The sequence below is a fragment of the Pristis pectinata genome, chromosome 18, assembly GCF_009764475.1.
Source record: "Pristis pectinata isolate sPriPec2 chromosome 18, sPriPec2.1.pri, whole genome shotgun sequence".
NCBI lineage: Eukaryota > Metazoa > Chordata > Chondrichthyes > Rhinopristiformes > Pristidae > Pristis > Pristis pectinata.
In genome coordinates this window covers 39127941-39146072 of record NC_067422.1, presented here as the reverse complement: position 1 = coordinate 39146072, position 18132 = coordinate 39127941, and the positions used below count along the sequence as shown (strand labels likewise).

At 44.9% G+C, this 18132-nt stretch overlaps 1 protein-coding gene across 4 annotated transcripts in view; it reads right to left on the bottom strand.

Annotated features, from left to right (window-relative positions):
• Positions 1-442: 442 nt before the first annotated feature.
• The window catches only part of llgl2 (LLGL scribble cell polarity complex component 2), a 107289-nt gene continuing 89599 nt past the window's right edge, over positions 443-18132 (bottom strand). For all 4 annotated transcript variants that reach the window (XM_052033277.1, XM_052033278.1, XM_052033280.1 and 1 more), the window contains exons 17-26: positions 17953-18103; positions 17102-17218; positions 13773-13939; positions 6471-6735; positions 5858-6017; positions 5180-5247; positions 4210-4257; positions 3997-4054; positions 3694-3770; positions 443-1509 (exon numbers count right to left, since the gene is read on the bottom strand). In XM_052033277.1, coding sequence (XP_051889237.1) covers positions 1505-1509; positions 3694-3770; positions 3997-4054; positions 4210-4257; positions 5180-5247; positions 5858-6017; positions 6471-6735; positions 13773-13939; positions 17102-17218; positions 17953-18103 — 1116 coding nt within the window. In that variant the 3' untranslated portion in view covers positions 443-1504. The remainder of the gene's footprint in view (positions 1510-3693; positions 3771-3996; positions 4055-4209; positions 4258-5179; positions 5248-5857; positions 6018-6470; positions 6736-13772; positions 13940-17101; positions 17219-17952; positions 18104-18132) is intronic.

The window sequence follows — 18132 nt, the reverse complement described above, 5'->3', positions numbered from 1 at the left end:
CCATGTTAATAGGGGCACCTGAGTGTGATTATGGCTTTCAGTGTTGTTACTCATGGTGTGTCATGGACATGCCGAGCAGGTAAGACTGCACTAAAAAGGTGAGAGAAAGCCTGAGCTAACTTCAGAGGTGGATAACTCGGAGCAGAAGTGGCAGAAAAAGCAAGTTACTTAAAGCTGGAGGACTCGGTCTAGGGTCTGGAAGGAATGCTGGAACATATTAAATGGTAACAGGGCACTTTTTTTAAAAAAAAACAGGATATAAAGGGCAATAAGGACATGGCAGATGGAGTATGAAGTGGGGAAAAATGTGAGGCCATCCACTGAGGTAGAAAAAAATTGAAAGGCCTTTTTTTTTCTAAAATGGAGAGACTGAAAGGTGTTGGTATTCAAAAGGGACCTGGGTTTCCTTATTGACGAATCAAAGTTACCACTTGGATAATAACAAACAATTCTTTATTGTTCTTGCGTAGATTCCAAGTATACAGATAACCCAGACAGACTTTCATGAAATTGGGTCCAAATTCCAGTCACACACAACTTGCAAGAGGAGCTTGTTTTTCTTGCCATTTATGACCATCTCCGTTTCATGGAACAAGTAGTGTTGTCTCTTTCTGCAAATTGTCTCCAGGAATGAACGAAGGGTGCAGGCAGCAGATCTTTCTGCACCATGACTGGCTTCTCCAACACCAGGGAAAGCTGACTTTAATGTTGTTTTAACCACCTCCCCCTCAGATGCTATTTGACCAACGACACGCTTGGTCATTTGGACTGTGAAACTGGTAATGCTGGTTCTGTAGATAGTCCGTCCTTTAGTCCCCTTACTACACATCTGCCCCTTCCTCACCACTATGGCTCTCACAGACTAACCCCACCTTTTTTTTAGAAACCCTGTAATAGATTGGAAAGACATTGTGAAAGTGGTTTAATTTATTGTTCTGTAGTGTTTACAATGGCATTTCATTATGTTTTTAAATGACACGATTGGCTACAAAAATAGACTCCAAGGGAGCACCTTTACTCACTAAAACCATCTGTAAGTATGAAAATATTTCCTCAATGTTTACTACACATAGTAAAACAATAACAGCAGCCACCAGAAACTAAATTATACATATATTAAATATCACTAAATGTTCTGTAATTTAAAAAAATTCTAAATTTTCATTTTCATTCAAAGTTTAACTCCCTTAGAAATATCTAAAACCATACAAAAGTCATAGTGGTATAAAGCTCCCCTATTAAAACTATTTGCACCCAGGAAGTTATTTAAAATCCATCATTTTCCAGTGACTGTGCAAAGAGACAGGGAAAAGAAATGAGGAAAGTATTCCATCAGAGGGCTGAAGCATAGTGAATTAGGCACTAAACGAGCTGGCATCTCCCCTTGTCACAGTCCGATTCTGGGAGCTGCCTTCTTCCTCAACAGCCACCCCTTGTCCAATGGTATAATGTGTAGTGTTATGGCACAAAGCACACCGAGTGCTCCCATCAGTATCCGTCACCGTCAATCTGATAGGGAGGAGTAACAGTTAAAGACAAACACTCACTATAAACCTTTCACTGAACAGTTAATAAAGCAGCTAACAACAGGACAGAGACACCAGAGAGACTGCAGATGCTAGAAATCTGGAGCAACACACACACAGGGGGAGGAACTCAGCAGGTCAGGCAGCATCTGGAGGGAAATGGACAGTCGATATTTCAGGCCGAGACCGTTCATCAGCACTGGAAAGCCAGAATAAAAGGGTGGGGGTGGGGGGGGGGGAGAGAAAGAGCACAAGCTGGCAGGTGGTGGGTGAATCCAGGTGAGGGGAGAAGGTAGGTGGGCATCTGTCACCTTTCACCGCTTGAAGTAGAGCATCAAAGGCGGCTTTTTGGGGACCCCTGGTGAGATTGCAATGCGATGCGGTGGGTGGATGGAGGATGCAATGGATGATACATGGCAGATTAAATGGAGATACTTTGCAGGGTTGAATTCTGGCAGGTAGACCTGAACAAGGAGAATGAATGCAGCACGTGCACAAAAAGTAAGTTTTTAAAGTGGGCCAGTAGTAATTGTGGGACTCAGCAAATGCTTGTCTGCAAGGGGAAAGAAAAATCCCAGGAGGGTGATCCATCCAAAACAGGCAACAGGTTAAATTGGAGAATAGAATGCAAGAGTAGGGAGGTTATGGTGCAGATTTATAAAACATGGGTTAGACCACAGCTGGAGTACAGAGTGCAGTTCTGGTCACCACACTGTGGGAAGGATGTGGTTACACTGGAGAGGGTGCAGAGGAACTTCACCAGGATGTTGCCTGGGATGGAGCGTTTCAGTAATGAGGCGAGACTGGGTTTGTTTTTTTTTGGGGTAGAGGCTGGGGGTGGGGGGACCCGATAGAGGCATACAAAATTCTGAGAGGCACAGATAGGGTAGATTGTAGGAACTAGGTTGGCAAGAGGTTTAGAAGGGATCTGAGGAAGAATGCGTTTTCCACCGAGAGGCCGGCTGGAATCTGGAACACACTGCCTGGAGGGGGTGGTGGAGAATCTGAGAAGTATCTGACTCACATCTGAGAAGTATCTGGACAAGCACTTGAATCACTAAGGCTTTGAAGGCCATGGACCATTGCAGGTAAACCGGATTAATATAGACAGGTACTGGTTTGTCAGCAAAGACACTGACGGGCCCATTTCTGCACTGTACGACTCCAAGGTCAAGGGCAGCAAGTGCACAGAAACACCAACACCTGCAGGTTCCTTTCCAAACAGCACCACCCGATCGGTAAGTAGATTACTATTCCTTCATCGATGCCCAGTTCAAGTGATGGAACTCCCTGCCTAACGATGCAGCAGAGGGGCTGCAACAGCTCAGAGCGGCAAGCTCACCACCACCTTCTCCAGGGGGATTAGAGTGGACAATAACTGCTGGCCTTGCCCATTTCCCAGCAAATTAAAATACTACTTGATTATCTTAGGGAGGTGTGTTATTGCTTGTAAAGAAGTTCAATGACTGAGGGGGTTTGTCAAGGCCACTCTCCTCTAATTCATAACTGGGCTCAAAGGTGGTGATGAGTCACGTTCCTGAACTGGTGCCACCCAACGGTGTGGTTGATAGTTCTGAGATGTTGACTCAGTGGCAATGCTGGAACAACATATCTACAAGCAAGGACAATGCACGATTTGGCAAGGAACTTGCAGAGGTTTTCTATGTGCCTGCTACCCTTGTACCTCTAGCCCACAGAGGTCACAGACTTGGGGAGAGGCTAACAAAGCAGCTTTGGCAAGTTGGTGCTGTATGAGGGTGGTACGCACTGCTACCAAGCTGCACCACGTGGAGGCAGAGCATATTCGAAGCATAGATGAGTTGCCAATCAAATGGCCTGCTTTGTCCGAGATGCATCAACTTCAGACACCAAGGCTGCCCTTGTCCAGCCACGAGAGAAGGTGTTTCACCACGTTCTTGACTTGCACCTTGTTGATAACGGGAAGACTCGAGAGGCCCAGGAAGCAACTAACTATCCATGGAATTTTGATGTGTCCCAGTCATTTCTGGTCAATTACGAGCTGCAGAGGTTGGTGGTGGGGGATTAAAGGGAGGTGTTGGACTCTAGTGGGACATGCACATTGCCTGGTGCCTGTGCACCACAACAGTTTAACTCTGAGCTAACTTCCATAGTGTGTGCAAGGCAACGACGTACTGATGGTACCCACCTCCATTCATCATTCTTTGGCCCTGGGACTGTACCCCAGCCACATTCTTAGAGTTCCTGTTTAGATGTCCGAAGCTCCTGCAACAGAGAGTCACATCAACCCCTTGTACCTGCACAGTGACACAGCAATACTAATAAAATTCACTGCAATGTCACCCCCACGCCCCTACATGTGAAGCTGGAACGGCATCAAGAATCTTGTCGCTCACAATCCCTGCCACCACCCATCACCAGTGCTCCCAGGACTCCCCCTCACCACCCCACCCACTGTGCCCTACCCAGTACACCCTCCAGCAATACCTACAGTCTGTCAGCTGAAGCGGATTCAGATTCCAGTGTGCTCTGAATTTCCAGCAGAACTCCTGGGAAAATAAGAATCCAGAAAAATCAAATTCAACACCTGCCCTTGCATCCCAGACACGTTTACATCCCCTGTACCCCACCCTCAGAGGCATGTTACACATCCATACAACTGCAGAGATCAGAGACACCTGGAAGACTGAGTGACAGTACTTACTCTCATCATTGAGCAATGCATGTTCCATGATCTCCACCGTCTTCTTCCCTGGAAGATATTAATGCCAGATCAATCCAAACCACCAGAAACACTGTATAATAGCATTAAATATTTTATGGTCACCTTAATTTCTTTTGACTTTTGTGCAGCAGGTAATGCTGCTACTTCACCACCCCAGAGACCAGGATTCGGTCCTGACCTTGGGTACTGTCTGTGTGCAGCTTACATGTTCTCCCTGTGAACTGTTTGGTGTTTCTTTCTGAATGCTCCAGTTTTGTTCCACATCCCAACGATATGTGGGTTGCTACATCAATTGACCTTTGTAAATTATCCTTAGTGTGCCAAACCACCTTCTCTCATCTTGTAAGGAAACATGAGAATTCTCTAAAGTATTAAATATAAAGTCCCCTGTTTTAGATTTGTTTTGGAAGTGGCAATCTTTCATTAATACCAAGAAAGTAGGATTATTTGATTATTATTTATAGAAATGATCACAATAGGCAACAATTAGTACAACTTATTTTAAGCAATTAGTATGTCTTACTTTGGAACCTATCCCAGGAGTTTGGCACAGTCCAGTGATAGTAAATTCATGAGTGACCCGTGGTTACAAAACATACAGCAGTGGCAATGAATCAAAAACTTTATAAAATGTTCTAGAATGACATTCGACACCAGCACTGGGTAATCCATGTCCAAGCAATTATACCAACACTGTAATAAGGCCAGAGCTGTACAATGGGTCAGTATTGTTGCTGCAGAGAAATCCTGAGTTATCTAGTATGAGATGAATACATACAACTGTTCCAAAGGATGCTACAGTGAATCACCAGGCCTGATGAATAGACAGAGACAGAGGTCAGGAGTCCAAACTCGCAGGTGAACAGACTGCAATTTGTGTTGATCTGCACAGTGCCCATGGGGGTGTAGATGATCTCTTTTACCATTAATGAACTTCAGATCGACTTACCGTCACCCTCACTCCCAATGCTGGCCTGCCTGTTCAACCCATACTTCTGCTGTGACTGCACCATTTCCCTGTGAATCAACAGTACAACAACGTTCTATTAAAGAATGACCATCTCTAATCTGATGTATTTGTCAGATTCAATGGGAGTGGGTTGGAGCCCTCATCAAGTACATCAGAACATGGGCAAGAGTTACCCGTCTACGGGTGCAAGTCATTAAGGCATTTTGAACAGTAAATAATTTGCATTTAAACATCTTTCTCAACCTCATGTTCCACAGAACCTTACAGTCAGTGACATCAGAACACAGCCGAGATGAATGACTGAAGGATGATCTCCCTGATCCTGCAATGTGCCAAGAGCTCTACACTACTATTTAATTAGCAGCTAACAAGTCCAATGGAACAATTCATGGTATAGTTTTGTTCTCAGCATGAAAACCGATTCAGATGGAGCTCTGCCTCAAGTATGGTTAGACAACTCTACACAGTGGCACCTCAATCAGTACTGAGTAATTCTTCATTAGAACACTCATCCTTCATTAGGCAAATGCCACACAGCACAATACCCAAACAGGTTCTCACACCTGGAGTGCAACCACTTAGCGAGAGGAAAGCACGACTGAACAAATCAGCAAGTTACTAAGACAGTGTATTGAGTTGGCCAGGCACAAAGCTTACCCGGAGTTGGGTTTTGTGACGGGTCCATCTTGTGGTATCCTCTGTTGCGAAGTCCTGGTTCCTAACCCCTCATCAATGTCAATGACACACCTTGGTTCCACCACCCACTTTGAGGAAACAGAAAATCTCTCAAACTCGGAAGGAGAGATGAGATAAAAACCTGAAAAAGCAAGCGAACTTTGGTCAGTAGGAAAGTTTGTTACTGTCGGATCTGCCAGAGGGAGAGCGCTCAGCAGGTTCGGGGTGATGGGGAGCTGGCTGAATTCAGGGGGAAGAGGCCAGATTCAGCATGGCGAGGGAAGTTGCTTGGATTCACTGGAAGGTTCAGGTTAGGATGTAGACCACAGCTTTATGCAGTTTCAGTCCTCCACGTGGTTTATAGATTACTTGTCAATTTGCAAATTGGAAAGAAATATTTAATTCAACAACTGAGATTTTTCCATTTTCACTTTTAAGACGTCACTGAAGGGTTAATGAATTCTATTAAACATTGTGCTTTGACAAGGTTTCCAGTTTGGTTGAACTATTGTATATTAATACGATAATCATCTCACTTATAATTCCACTTTCCAGTTTGTGCTCCACAGACAGCAGCTGGTACTCCAGCCCCTACCTTGGCCAGACTTTGTGAAGACACAGGATGCAATTCCACTGACGTCCTCCTTCCTGATGCACTCATACCGAACTTGATTTCTAAGGGTCGGGAGAGAGATAACCTGGACATCGCCAAGGTTGGTCAGCACCAGGAGCCCGTTCTCACTGTAATCATCTGCTCGACTGCTGTTGAAATTGGCCACTGACACTTTCCGCACCCGGGACCCTTCTAGTGCTGTCAGTTTCAGCTTGGTTTTTGTGCTGACTTTCGGTAGTGTGAATATCTGTCGAGAGAACAGAGCAGAGTTTGAGTGCTTCACTACAGACCATGTGCGGTATGGGGCAGGTATGGAGTGGTCCAATCATGCACAGTGCAAGGAACACAGCTCATATTCAGAACTTTTTTGACAAACAAAAAGGAAAATTAAGAAATAAAACAGTTCCAGATCTGGAAGACAAACTTTGTTATTGCAACCAAATGTAACATCCAGCATAGGAACGACCTACCAGGGAAAAGCCACAGTGACCAGGTCTCTGGCACCAAGCCTGGTGTGTGGCGCAGAAAGGAAGGGGGGGGAGAAGAGGAGGGCAGTAGTGATAGGGGATTCAATAAGGGGGGCAGACAGGAGGTTCTGTGGACATGAGAGACTCCCAGATGCCAGGGTCAGGGATGTCTCGAATCGGGTCCACAGCATTCTGAAGGGGGAGGGCAAACAGCCAGAAGTTGTGGTACATATTGGTACCAGTGACATCGGTAGGAAAAGCAATGAGGTCCTGAAGGGGGAATTATTGAGAGCTAGGTAGGAAGCTGAAAAGCAGGACCAAGGGCAGTAATCTCTGGATTGCTGCATGTGCCACATGCCAGTGAGGGTAAGAATAGGTTGATTTGGCAGATGAATGTGTGGCTGAGGAGTTGGTGCAGGGGGCAGGGTTTCAGATTTGTGGATCATTGGGATCTCTTCTGGGGACGGTCTGACCTGTACAAGAGGGACAGGTTACACCTGAACTGAGGGGGACCAATATTATTGCAGGCAGGTTTGCTAGAGCTGTTAGGGAGGGTTTAAGCTAGTTTGGCAGGGGGATGGGAACCAGAGTGACAGGTCAGAGGTTGGTTCATCTAGTGTACAAGTAGATGCAGAGTGTAGAAAGACTGAGAGGAAGGAGAGGCAGTTGAAAGGGCAAAATTGCAGTCAGTTGGATGGGCTGAAGTGTGTCCACTTTAATGCGAGGAGTATCAGGAACAAGGCTGATGAACTTAGAGCATGGGTAGGTACATGGAACTATGACGTGGTGGCCATTAGAGACTTGGCTATTGCAAGGTCAGGAATGGTCTGCTGGACATTCTGGAGTTTAGATGTTTCAAAAGGGACAGGGACGGAGGTAAAAGAGGTGGGGGAGCGGCTTTGCTGATCAGGGACAGTGTCACAGCTGTAGAAAGGGAGGATGCCCTGAAGGGATCGTCCACGGAGTCAGTGTGGGTGGAAGTCAGAAACAGGAAGGGAGCGATCACTCTATTGGGAATATTCTACAGACCCCCCCAATAGCAGCAGAGATGCTGAGGAGCAGATCGGGAGGCAGATTTTGGAGAGGTGCAAAAATAACAGTTGCCATGGGTGATTTCAACTTCCCTAATATTGATTGGCACCTCCGTAGTGTAAAGGGGATAGATGGGGTAGAGTTTGTCAGGTGTATCCAGGAAGGATTCCTGACAGCACGTGGACAGGCTGACTAGAGGAGAGGCCATACTGGACCTGGTACTAGGCAATGAGCCTGATCAGGCTTCAGATCTCTCAGTGGGAGAGCATTTTGGAGACAGTGACCATAACTCCTTGACCTTTACCTTAGCCTTGGAGCAGACGATATGGGAAAGTATTTAACTGGGGGAGGGGGAATTATGATGCTATTAAGCAGGAACTTGGGAGCGTAAATTGGGAACAGATGTTCTTGGGGAAGTGCACAGTGGAAATGTGGAGGTTGTTTCAGGAGTACTTGCATGGGGTTCTGGATAGGTTTGTCCCATTGAGGCAGGGTAAGGAACCGTGGTTGACAAGAGATGTAGAATATCTTGTCAAGAGGAAGAAAGAAGCTTACCCAAGGTTTCAAAAGCAAGGATCAGAAAATGCTCTTGAGAGTTACAAGGTAGCCAGGAGGGAGTTTAAGAATGAACTTGGGAGAGGTAGAAGGGGGCATGAGAAGGCCTTGGTGAGTAGGATTTAAGGAAAACCCCAAGGCATTCTAAATGTACATGAAGAATAGGAGGGAAGATGTCTAGTGAGGGTAGGGCTGATCAGGGATAAAAGAGGAACCATGTGCCTGGAGTCAGAAGAGATAGGAGGTCCTTAATGAGTACTTTGCTTCAGTATTTACCAGAGAGAGAGACCTTGACGTTTGTGAGGATGGCGTACAACAGGCTGATACACTGGGGCATGTCGACGTGAGGAAAGAGTATGTGCTGGAACTTTTGAAAAACATTAGGATAGATAAGTCACCAGGGCCGGATGGGATATATCTAAGGTTATTACGGGAAGTGAGGGAAGAGATTGTTGCGCCTTTGGCGATGATTTTTGCATCCTCACTGGCCACAGGAGTAGTGCCAGATGATTGGAGGGTGGCAAATGTTGTTCCTTTGTTCAAGAAAGGAAGTAGGGATAACCCTGGGAATTACAGGCCAATGAGTTTTACTTCAGTGGTGGGCAAGTTACTGGAGAAGATTCTTAGAGACAGGATTTATGGGAATTTGGAGAAGCATAGGCTGATTAGGGACAGTCAACATGACTTTGTGAGGGGCAGGTCATGCCTCAAGTCCAACTGAATTCTTTGAGGATGTGGTGTACATGGATTTTAGCAAGGCATTTGACAAGGTTCCTCATGGAAGGCTCATTCAGAAAGTCAGGAGGCATGGGACTTGGATGAGGATGTGGAAGGGTGGGTTAGTAAGTTTGCAGATGACATGAAGGTTGGTGTTGTGGATAGTGTAGAGGGTTGCTGTAGATTACAACAGGATATTGACAGAATGCAGAGCTGGGCTGAGAAGTGGCAGATGGAGTTCAACCCAGAAAAAAGTGTGAAGTGATGCACTTTGGAAGGCAGGATACAAGGTTAATGGCAGGACTCTTAGCAGTGTGGAGGAACAGAGGGATCTTGGGTCCATGTCCATAGATCCCTCAAGGTTGCCGCACAGGTCGATAGGGTTGTTAAGGCGGCGTATAGTGTGTTGGCCTTCATTAGACAGGGTGTTGAGTTCAATAGCCACGAGGTGATGTTGCAGCACTATAAAACTCTGGTTAGACCACACTTGGAGTATTGTGTTCAGTTCTGTTCACCTCATTAATAGGAAGGATGTGGAAGCTTTAGAGGGTGCAGAGGAACTTTACCAGGATGCTGCCTGGATTGGAGAGCATGTCTTATGAGGATAGGTTGAGTGAGCTGGGGCTTTTCTCATTGGAGAGAAGGAGGATGAGAGGTGACTTGATAGAGGTGTACAAGATGATAAGAGGCATAGATCGAGTGGACAATCAGAGACTTTGTCCCAGGGCGACAATGGCTAACACGAGGGGACATAATTTTAAAATGATTGGAGGATGGTATTTGGGGGTGGGGGGGCAGGAATTTCGAAGTTAAATGTTTTATTTATTTGTTTTCAACCTAGGAGTCCAGCAGCAGAATGCCAACTTCCCAAGTGAAACTGGGTGAGTACCCACTGAACCCATGCAGGCTCCTACCAGGCACAAACTTACAGTTCCACACAGGGTCAGATCAGGCAAAGGTTTGGCAACTCCATTCTTTTCAATAGCAAGAAACAGCCAAAGGAGATGGGTTGGATTCAGGTCATTACTTATGAATTAGTCACCAACTTAATGTTTGCTGGTGCAGCTTGTTGTAATCATTGAAAATTTATGACTTGGGAAGAGGCAATTCAGCCCACTACCAGTCAAGAAAGAGCCACCCAGACTAACTCCATTTTCTAGCATCAAGTCCTGCTTCTCAAGTACATCTCAAGGGCTTTATATGTGGCAAGGATTTCTGCTGCTTCCACTCTCTAATCCTCATACCACTTACATTAAATCAAAGTCTGTTTTTTGACCCCAAAGCAATGGGAAAGAGTAAATAGTAAAGATTTATCTGGGCCCCTCATTTAAGTCACATCTGTTCCAAAGAGAACAGCCCTAGCTTATCCAATCTTTCCTCATAGCTACAATATTCTAGTCCTGGTGACATTTCCATTTTTTGGATTTTCATTGCCAGCTTAGTAAAATTGGCTGTACCTGATTTAGAACTTTTATTCCCATCTCCTTCCTTTTCCATAATTATGCCAAAGTTGACTGAATTATGATCACACCACCCCTCCCCACAGAAGTGCTCTCCCACTCTCCCCACCTGCCCAACATTCCCCAAATCAAATGCAGAATCCCCTGCCCTACTTTTATGTTGGGCTTGCTACATACTGGCTGAAGAGTTCTGGATACAATTTGGGGATTCTGTGGCCTCTATCTCGGTTAATATTTGGGTAATTAAAAATTCCCCACCATCTCTGCCCTAGTGTTAATTCACTTCCAGAAATTTGGCAGCAGATTTGCCTTGCAATTTCTCTTGGGCTGTTGAAGTTCACAGTACACAAGCATGAGGCTGCCTTTTTTGCTCTTTACTTCAACCAACTGGTCTCAGTTCAATCTTTCTAACACATTATCCTTCTCACACCTCTGATTAACGGACCAATCTCGCCACCTCTCCTCCATCCCATTATCTCTTATGAAAAGTCTAACTGGGAATATGAAGCTGCTATTCCTACGCCAGAGGCGCACTAATTGATCTATCATACTTCACATCTGTTGGTTCCTTCAGCTTACCTGCCTGATGCACACCAAGCAACAGATGTCGTTTGGTCTATTTTCCAACATCTGTCAGCTATCTTTAAATTTCACATATGCATTTCTCCCCTCCAACCTTTGTATGGCTTCCCAGCCCCTGCAAACTAGTTTAAATTCTCCCTCACGGCACCAGCAAACCTACAAGCAAGGACATTGGTCCCAGTTCTGTAGGAGGTGCAACCAGACCAGCACAGATCACCCTTTCCCAGAACTGGTATTAGCTCATTAAATCCTACTTCTAGACTGTGCCCTTTTTACTACCAATGTTGTTTTTAACCAATATGGCTAAAGACCTCTTGCTCTTCACCCTCCCCCTCCAGAACTTCCTGAAGAGCTTATGATATCCTTGACCTTGGTACCAGGGAGGCAACACACAATCCTGGAATCACTTCTGTGGCCGCAGAAACACCCATCTGCTAGCGTCACTGTAGAATTCCTTCCAGCCTCTGTTCTCCTGACCTTTTGCCTTCCTCCCTGTCAGCTAAGCCACCAATGGCAGCATAGTCAGTTCCCGCTGCACCATCTCACCTGCTCACACCCCAGGGGAACACCCCTCTAACTTCAGTAAACAGAACCGAATGCCGATTACAGAGTAAAATGCCCCCAGGGATCTCCTGAACTACCTGTCACTCACAGTCCTCCATCTATCAGCGACCCATTCTGCCTCTGCCTGTACTTGGATAGCCTGCAGAATCCTGAGCTCGAGCTCCTCCAGCACATGACGCTTCTTGCTCTGCTTTAGCCACAACATAGAACACTACAGCACAGTACAGGCCCTTCAGCCCACAATGTTGTGCCGACATTTTATCCTGCTATAATATCTATCTAACCCTTCCCTCCCAAATATTAACCCTTCCCTCCTATTTCTCTATCATTTACGTATCATTCATTGGAGTTCTTATCTGACACAGGATTTATATTCTGTGGTACCCTATCACCCTTCCATTAACCCACTTAAGTAAATTTAAAGTCCTTTCTTGTATTTATTAAAATAAACCCACTGGGACTCCATCTCCCACCCTCCTTTTAACACACTGGGACTCCGTCTGCTTGCATCGGCGTTCGTTAGTGCCTTCATTTATAATCAAGAACTTCATTTATAATCAAGAACATCCAGAGGCTTCACAGCTTTGAAAGTTGTTAGAGACAGGAGGACCAAAGCAGGTCAGGGGGCAGAGTTTGCCACATTTGGCAGGAAGGCTCTGCACTGATCAGGAGCCATCTTTGGGAACCAAGTGATGGTGAAGGAGTGTTAAACATGGTGCCTTGTGTGTCACTGAGGCGTGACCAATGGACCATCCCGTGGGCTGTGTTGCACCTCTCTTGCAGATAATGTTGGGGAATCAGGTAGATTGTCACCACCATAGAATATCCACCTACTGACCTGGTTTTTGTAACCACAGTACAAGGCTCAACCAGTTAACTTTCAAGTCATTGAAACAGGTTGACTGAAGGAGAAAGTTGGTGATGGTTGTGTCTTCAGTTTTCAAGGGGTGGTAGTTACTCTCACGTAGGTTATGATCACCTGCTAACACTTGCACCATGTTAACGTTACTGCCACGCCCAGCCCAAGCCTGAACACCATCCAGGTCTTGCTGCATGTGGGTACAAGCTACTTCATTAACAGAGTTGCTGCAAATGGAACTCTGATGGGAAGCAAGCTTTCCCGCTTCTCACCCATGGAGAGCAGAACTGTTATGAAGGTAGTTGAACCTGGGACAGGGCTCCAAGATACTTGCAACAACATCCTGGGACTGAGCCGACATCCTCATCTGTGCCAGGTACAACTGCACCCAATGGACATTTCTCAACCTTTTACTCCTCTTTACCACTCCCTCCAATTCCACCAACTTCAAATTTTGTTAAAGCTTTGTATTAATACATCATCAAATGCTCCCTTGACATTAGTTACTTACTTAATTCCAGACACTTGGGATTGGTTATCGTCAACTAACTTCTGGAATTAAGATTAGAGCCACATTTCGATCAAGGCTACAATGAGGTCTGGAATCTAACAGAACCCAAGCTTAGCATTAATGAGAATTAAAGTTGCTTCAATGCACTGTCAATGCAGACTCCATTTTACAGATGACTGTGTGGACCTGGTAGCGGTGATTTATCTTGTTCATGGGACTACTGACAGCGAAAGAAAGTTGTGATGCAATTTCAATTTAAACAGATACAGTGCAGGTTCCTTAATTTCTGGGATTCTGAAATAAACCATCTTCAAAATTTGCTCAAAAGCCTAAATTATCAAATTAAACCAGAAACCCAAGAAAGAAAGATGTCAGATCTGTGATATTGTATTTTAAATAAAGACTGCCAGTGTTTCTGTCAGTAAACTCAGAGACTGAAAGCCTTGGAACTGCATTTGTGCAGTAGTACTTAAGACTGGAAGAGCATCAAGACAGACCCAGACTGTTCTCTGAACCTGGTTAGATTGAACCAATTACCTTGAACTGTTCTTCAGATACGACTAACAGCATGTGGTTCCCGTGCATGTCAGGGCTTTTGGAGAGGTCATGTGCTGCTTCTAATGGTTCAGGTAGGAGAACTCCTCGACCATCCAGAATAAAGATCCCAACCACAGGGGCTCTGTGCATTAGCTGAATTTCCTTTGCTGTGAAGAGAGTGGAATAATAACATAGAACAGTAGAGCACAGTATGGGCCCTTTGGCCCACGATGTTGTGCCAACCTATATAAACCTTATCCACATTCTATCTGTAACTGTATTCCCTCTGTAACTGGATCCTTGACTTTCTAACACACAGACCGCAATCAGTGAGGACAGGCAGCAATACCTCTGGCAGGATTATTCTCAACACTGGTGCCCCACAAGGCTGCGTCCTCAGCCCTCTACTCTACTCCCTATACACTCACGACTGTGTGGCCAGATTCTGCTCTAACTCCATCTACAGGTTTGCAGATGATACCACCATTGTAGGCCGTATCTCAAACAGTGATCAGTCAGAGTACAGGAAGGAGATAGAGAGCTTAGTGGAATGGTGTCATGACAACAACCTTTCCCTCAATGTCAACAAAAGAGCTGGTCATTGATGTCAGGAAAGGGGGCGGTGTTCATGCACCTGTCTACATCAATGGTGCTGAGGTTGAGAGGGTTGACAGCTTCAAGTTCCTGGGAGTGAACATCACCAGCCTGTCCTGGTCAATTCATGTAGATGCCATGGCCAAGAAAGCTCACCAGCGCCTCTACTTCCTCAGGAGGCTACAGAAATTTGGTTTGTCCCCTTTGACTCTCACCAACTTTTACAGATGCACCACAGAAAGCATCCTATCTGGATATATCACGGCTTAGTACGGCAACTACTCTGCCCAGGACTGCAAGAAACTGCAGAGAGTCGTGGACACAGCCCAGCACATCACGGACACCAGTGTCCCCTCCTTGGACTCTGTCTTTACCTCTCGTTGTCTTGAAGCAGCCAGCATAATCAAAGACCCCACCCACTTGGGTCATTCTCTCTTCTTCCGTCGGGTAGAAGATACAGGAGCCCGAGGGCACGTACCACCAGACTGAAGGACATCTTCTACCCCACTGTGATAAGACTATTGAACGGTTCCCTTATACAATGAAATGGACTCTGACCTCACGATCTACCTTGTTGTGACCTTGAAACTTATTGCACTGCACTTTCTCTGTAGCTGTGACACTTTACTCTGCTATTGTTTTTACCTGTACTACATCAATGCACTCTGTACTAACTCGATGTAACTGCACAGTGTAATGAATTGACCTGTATGGTCGGTTTGCAAGACAAGTTTTTCACTGTACCTCAGTAAAAGTGACAATAATAAACCAACACCAATCTATCCCCCTGTCTACTTCACCTCCCATAATCCTTTATTTTTCTTTCATCCCTGTGCCTATCTAAGAGTCTCTTAAATGACGCTATTGTATCAGCCTCTATCAAACCCCCCGGCAGTGCACTCTTTAAAAAAAATGCTACTTCTGACATCCCCCTGAACTTTCCTCCACGCACCTTAAACGGGTGACCTCTAGTATTGGCCATTGGGCCCTGGGGAAAAGATGCTGGCTGTCCACTCTGTCTATGCCTCTCATAATCTTATATACCTCTCTCAAGTCTCCTCTCATCTTCCATCTCTCCAAAGAGAAAAACCCTAACTTGCTCAGCCTCTCATAAGACATGTTCTCCAATCCAGGCAGCATTCTTGTAAATCTCCTCTGCACCCTCTCCAAAGCTTCCACACCCTTCCTATAATGTGGCGACCAGAACTGAACACAATATTCCATATGTGGTCTAACCAGGGTCCTATAGAGCTGCAACGTTACCTCTCTGCTCTTGAATTCAATGCCCAGCTAATGAAGGCCAGCACACCATACGCCTTTTTAACCACCCTATCAACTTGCACGGCAACTTTGAGGGATCTGTATACTATAGAACCACATGATCTCTCTGTTCCTCCACACTGCTAAGAACCCTGCCATTAACCATGTACTCTGCCTTCAAGTTACATCTTCCAAAGTGTATCACTTCACACTTCTCCGGGTTGAACTCCATCTGCCACTTCTCTGCCCAGCTCTGCATCCTGTCAACGTCCTGTTGCAACCTATGACAACCTTCTGCACTATCTACTACACCACCAACTTTCGTGTCATCTGCAAACTTACCAACCCACCCTTCCATTTCTTCATCCAAGTCATTTATATATATCAAAAAAATCAAAGAGCGGGGGTCCCAGAACAGATCCCTGCAGAACACCACTAGTCACCAACCTCCAAGTCAAATACTCCCCTTCTACAACTGAAGTTGAGAGCAATTGAAATAATTCTGGAATTTCACCTCAATTTCTGCAGAGATTTTGCAAAGGTCAAAGAATTAATATTAATGCAATATTTTCTTCTCAAATGAAGAAGGAATAAAGCTTAAAAATATTTCACTCCAGAGACAATACACTTCGACACAAAGCCTGTGCACTCTTTTGAAGGTGAGGGATCAGGTGGGCTATCACACTGTTCTGCCTACAGAACAGGCATTGTTTGTGCAGAGCACAGATGTGCCAAATTCTGTAATGTTCCCTGGATGATCAAAGAGGTTTCAGATCATTGATTTGTGGACCAGGCTTTGTAGGTGACAAAGAACTAGCTCCCTTGCAAGGAATGGTTTGACAAATTAATTGACATTTGGCTTATATACAATTTCACTTTGCCCAACAGCAAAGCATCTAAATATCTCATCCCTTCATGTGTGATTAAATATATTGATTAACATTACATTCTTCCATTTATTTTCTTTGATAATCCATTAGCTGAAGCAAGCAGCACTGTTTGATTTGATGAGGGAACAGAAACTCTGGAAAGGCCCCCTATGGTTGTTGATTATCACAGCAGCTCAGGAGATAAATGAGGGACAAACTGGTTGCCTGGAGATTTGTAAATACAATTCACACTATTAATTTTATTAAGCTCGGATAATGAACTCAGAGCAGACAGTTTATAGCACTTTGCTCATTCAGTAACTGTTGTTTTCTATGGTTCATAGAGGAATAGGATTACAAATAAAGTGTCTTTGTTCAAAACCCTTAGGCAGTTTAACAGCATTAGGACAGTGCGACACTGCTTGCAACATTATTCACCTGCCACATCTTTGACAAAATGAGATGGATATTTAATATCACCATGGTGACTAACAGTAAAGTGGGAATCAAAAAGGTGTCTAATCAGCACTGATCAAGTTGGAGACATTGAGCTGTATGGCTCAGGACTATAACTCGCCTTGCAAGAGATGGCAGTGTGCAACTTACCCTGTGCTGCAGTGACTGGCTCTTCCATTCTCCTCTCCACAGGAGGAACATGGATAGCGTAAGCAAATACAGTTCCACCGTTGGTACCAGCCCACAGTGACGGCTCATGATAGGAACCTGTAAAACCAAAGTCCAGTTGGACCAGCTTCAAAACAAGAAATCTAGCTTAATTACTATTTTAGCCACAGTTGTGTTGATTACACTATCAAAAAAGTGAAAATTTACATACAAGAGATGAGCAAAACAAAAAAGACACGAGATATTGGAGATAAACTTGGCATTGCTGAAGACCGACTGTTCAACAGGAGATACTGGAGGTGGACGGAAGATTGGCTCAGTGTGACAACAGGCACTGCTCAAAAATCTGCATTCCAGCATTAGATTTTTTTTAAACCTACTTTATTACTTTGTGATAAGTTGGATAAAGGAATAGAGTATTGCACTTTTAAATGGGTAAAGTAAATGAGGAGGTAGAGTAGGTTGAGTATTGATAGAAAGGATTTTCAGAGGAAAATGGATTTGATTGGCCAAAAACCACAAGGGCTCGTACGATGCGCAATATCCACACCTGGCCACATCAACCTTGGATCATTTGGACAGAATCTGCCACAGAAGGTAATACAGAGTGCTGGATATATTGATAGTGCTTTTACACTGAAGATACCAGCCAATGTATAACAGTGTGAACTCCAAATTGCGGAAAGAAGTGGTTTAGTGCTGGACACGTGCCATTAACTTAGATCTCTTGAAAGATCAAACTCCCACTGACATACTGATCAAGGTGTAGATTAAGCTACCTTGTGTGTAACTAATCCCCAGGATCAACAGCTCAATTCACAATATTCCCTCACCATCTCTTACAAAGGAATCTGCAAAATAAAGTGATCGGACAAATCCGGTGAAGGAGTCATCGGCAGAACGAGCCTCAATCCTGCGCTGTACTGGTGCTAGCTCCATTTCATTCAGTGCTTCTCGATCCATCCTGGCGTTGGCCTCCTGTACCTGGAGGCAGAGAATAACCGCGTTACATC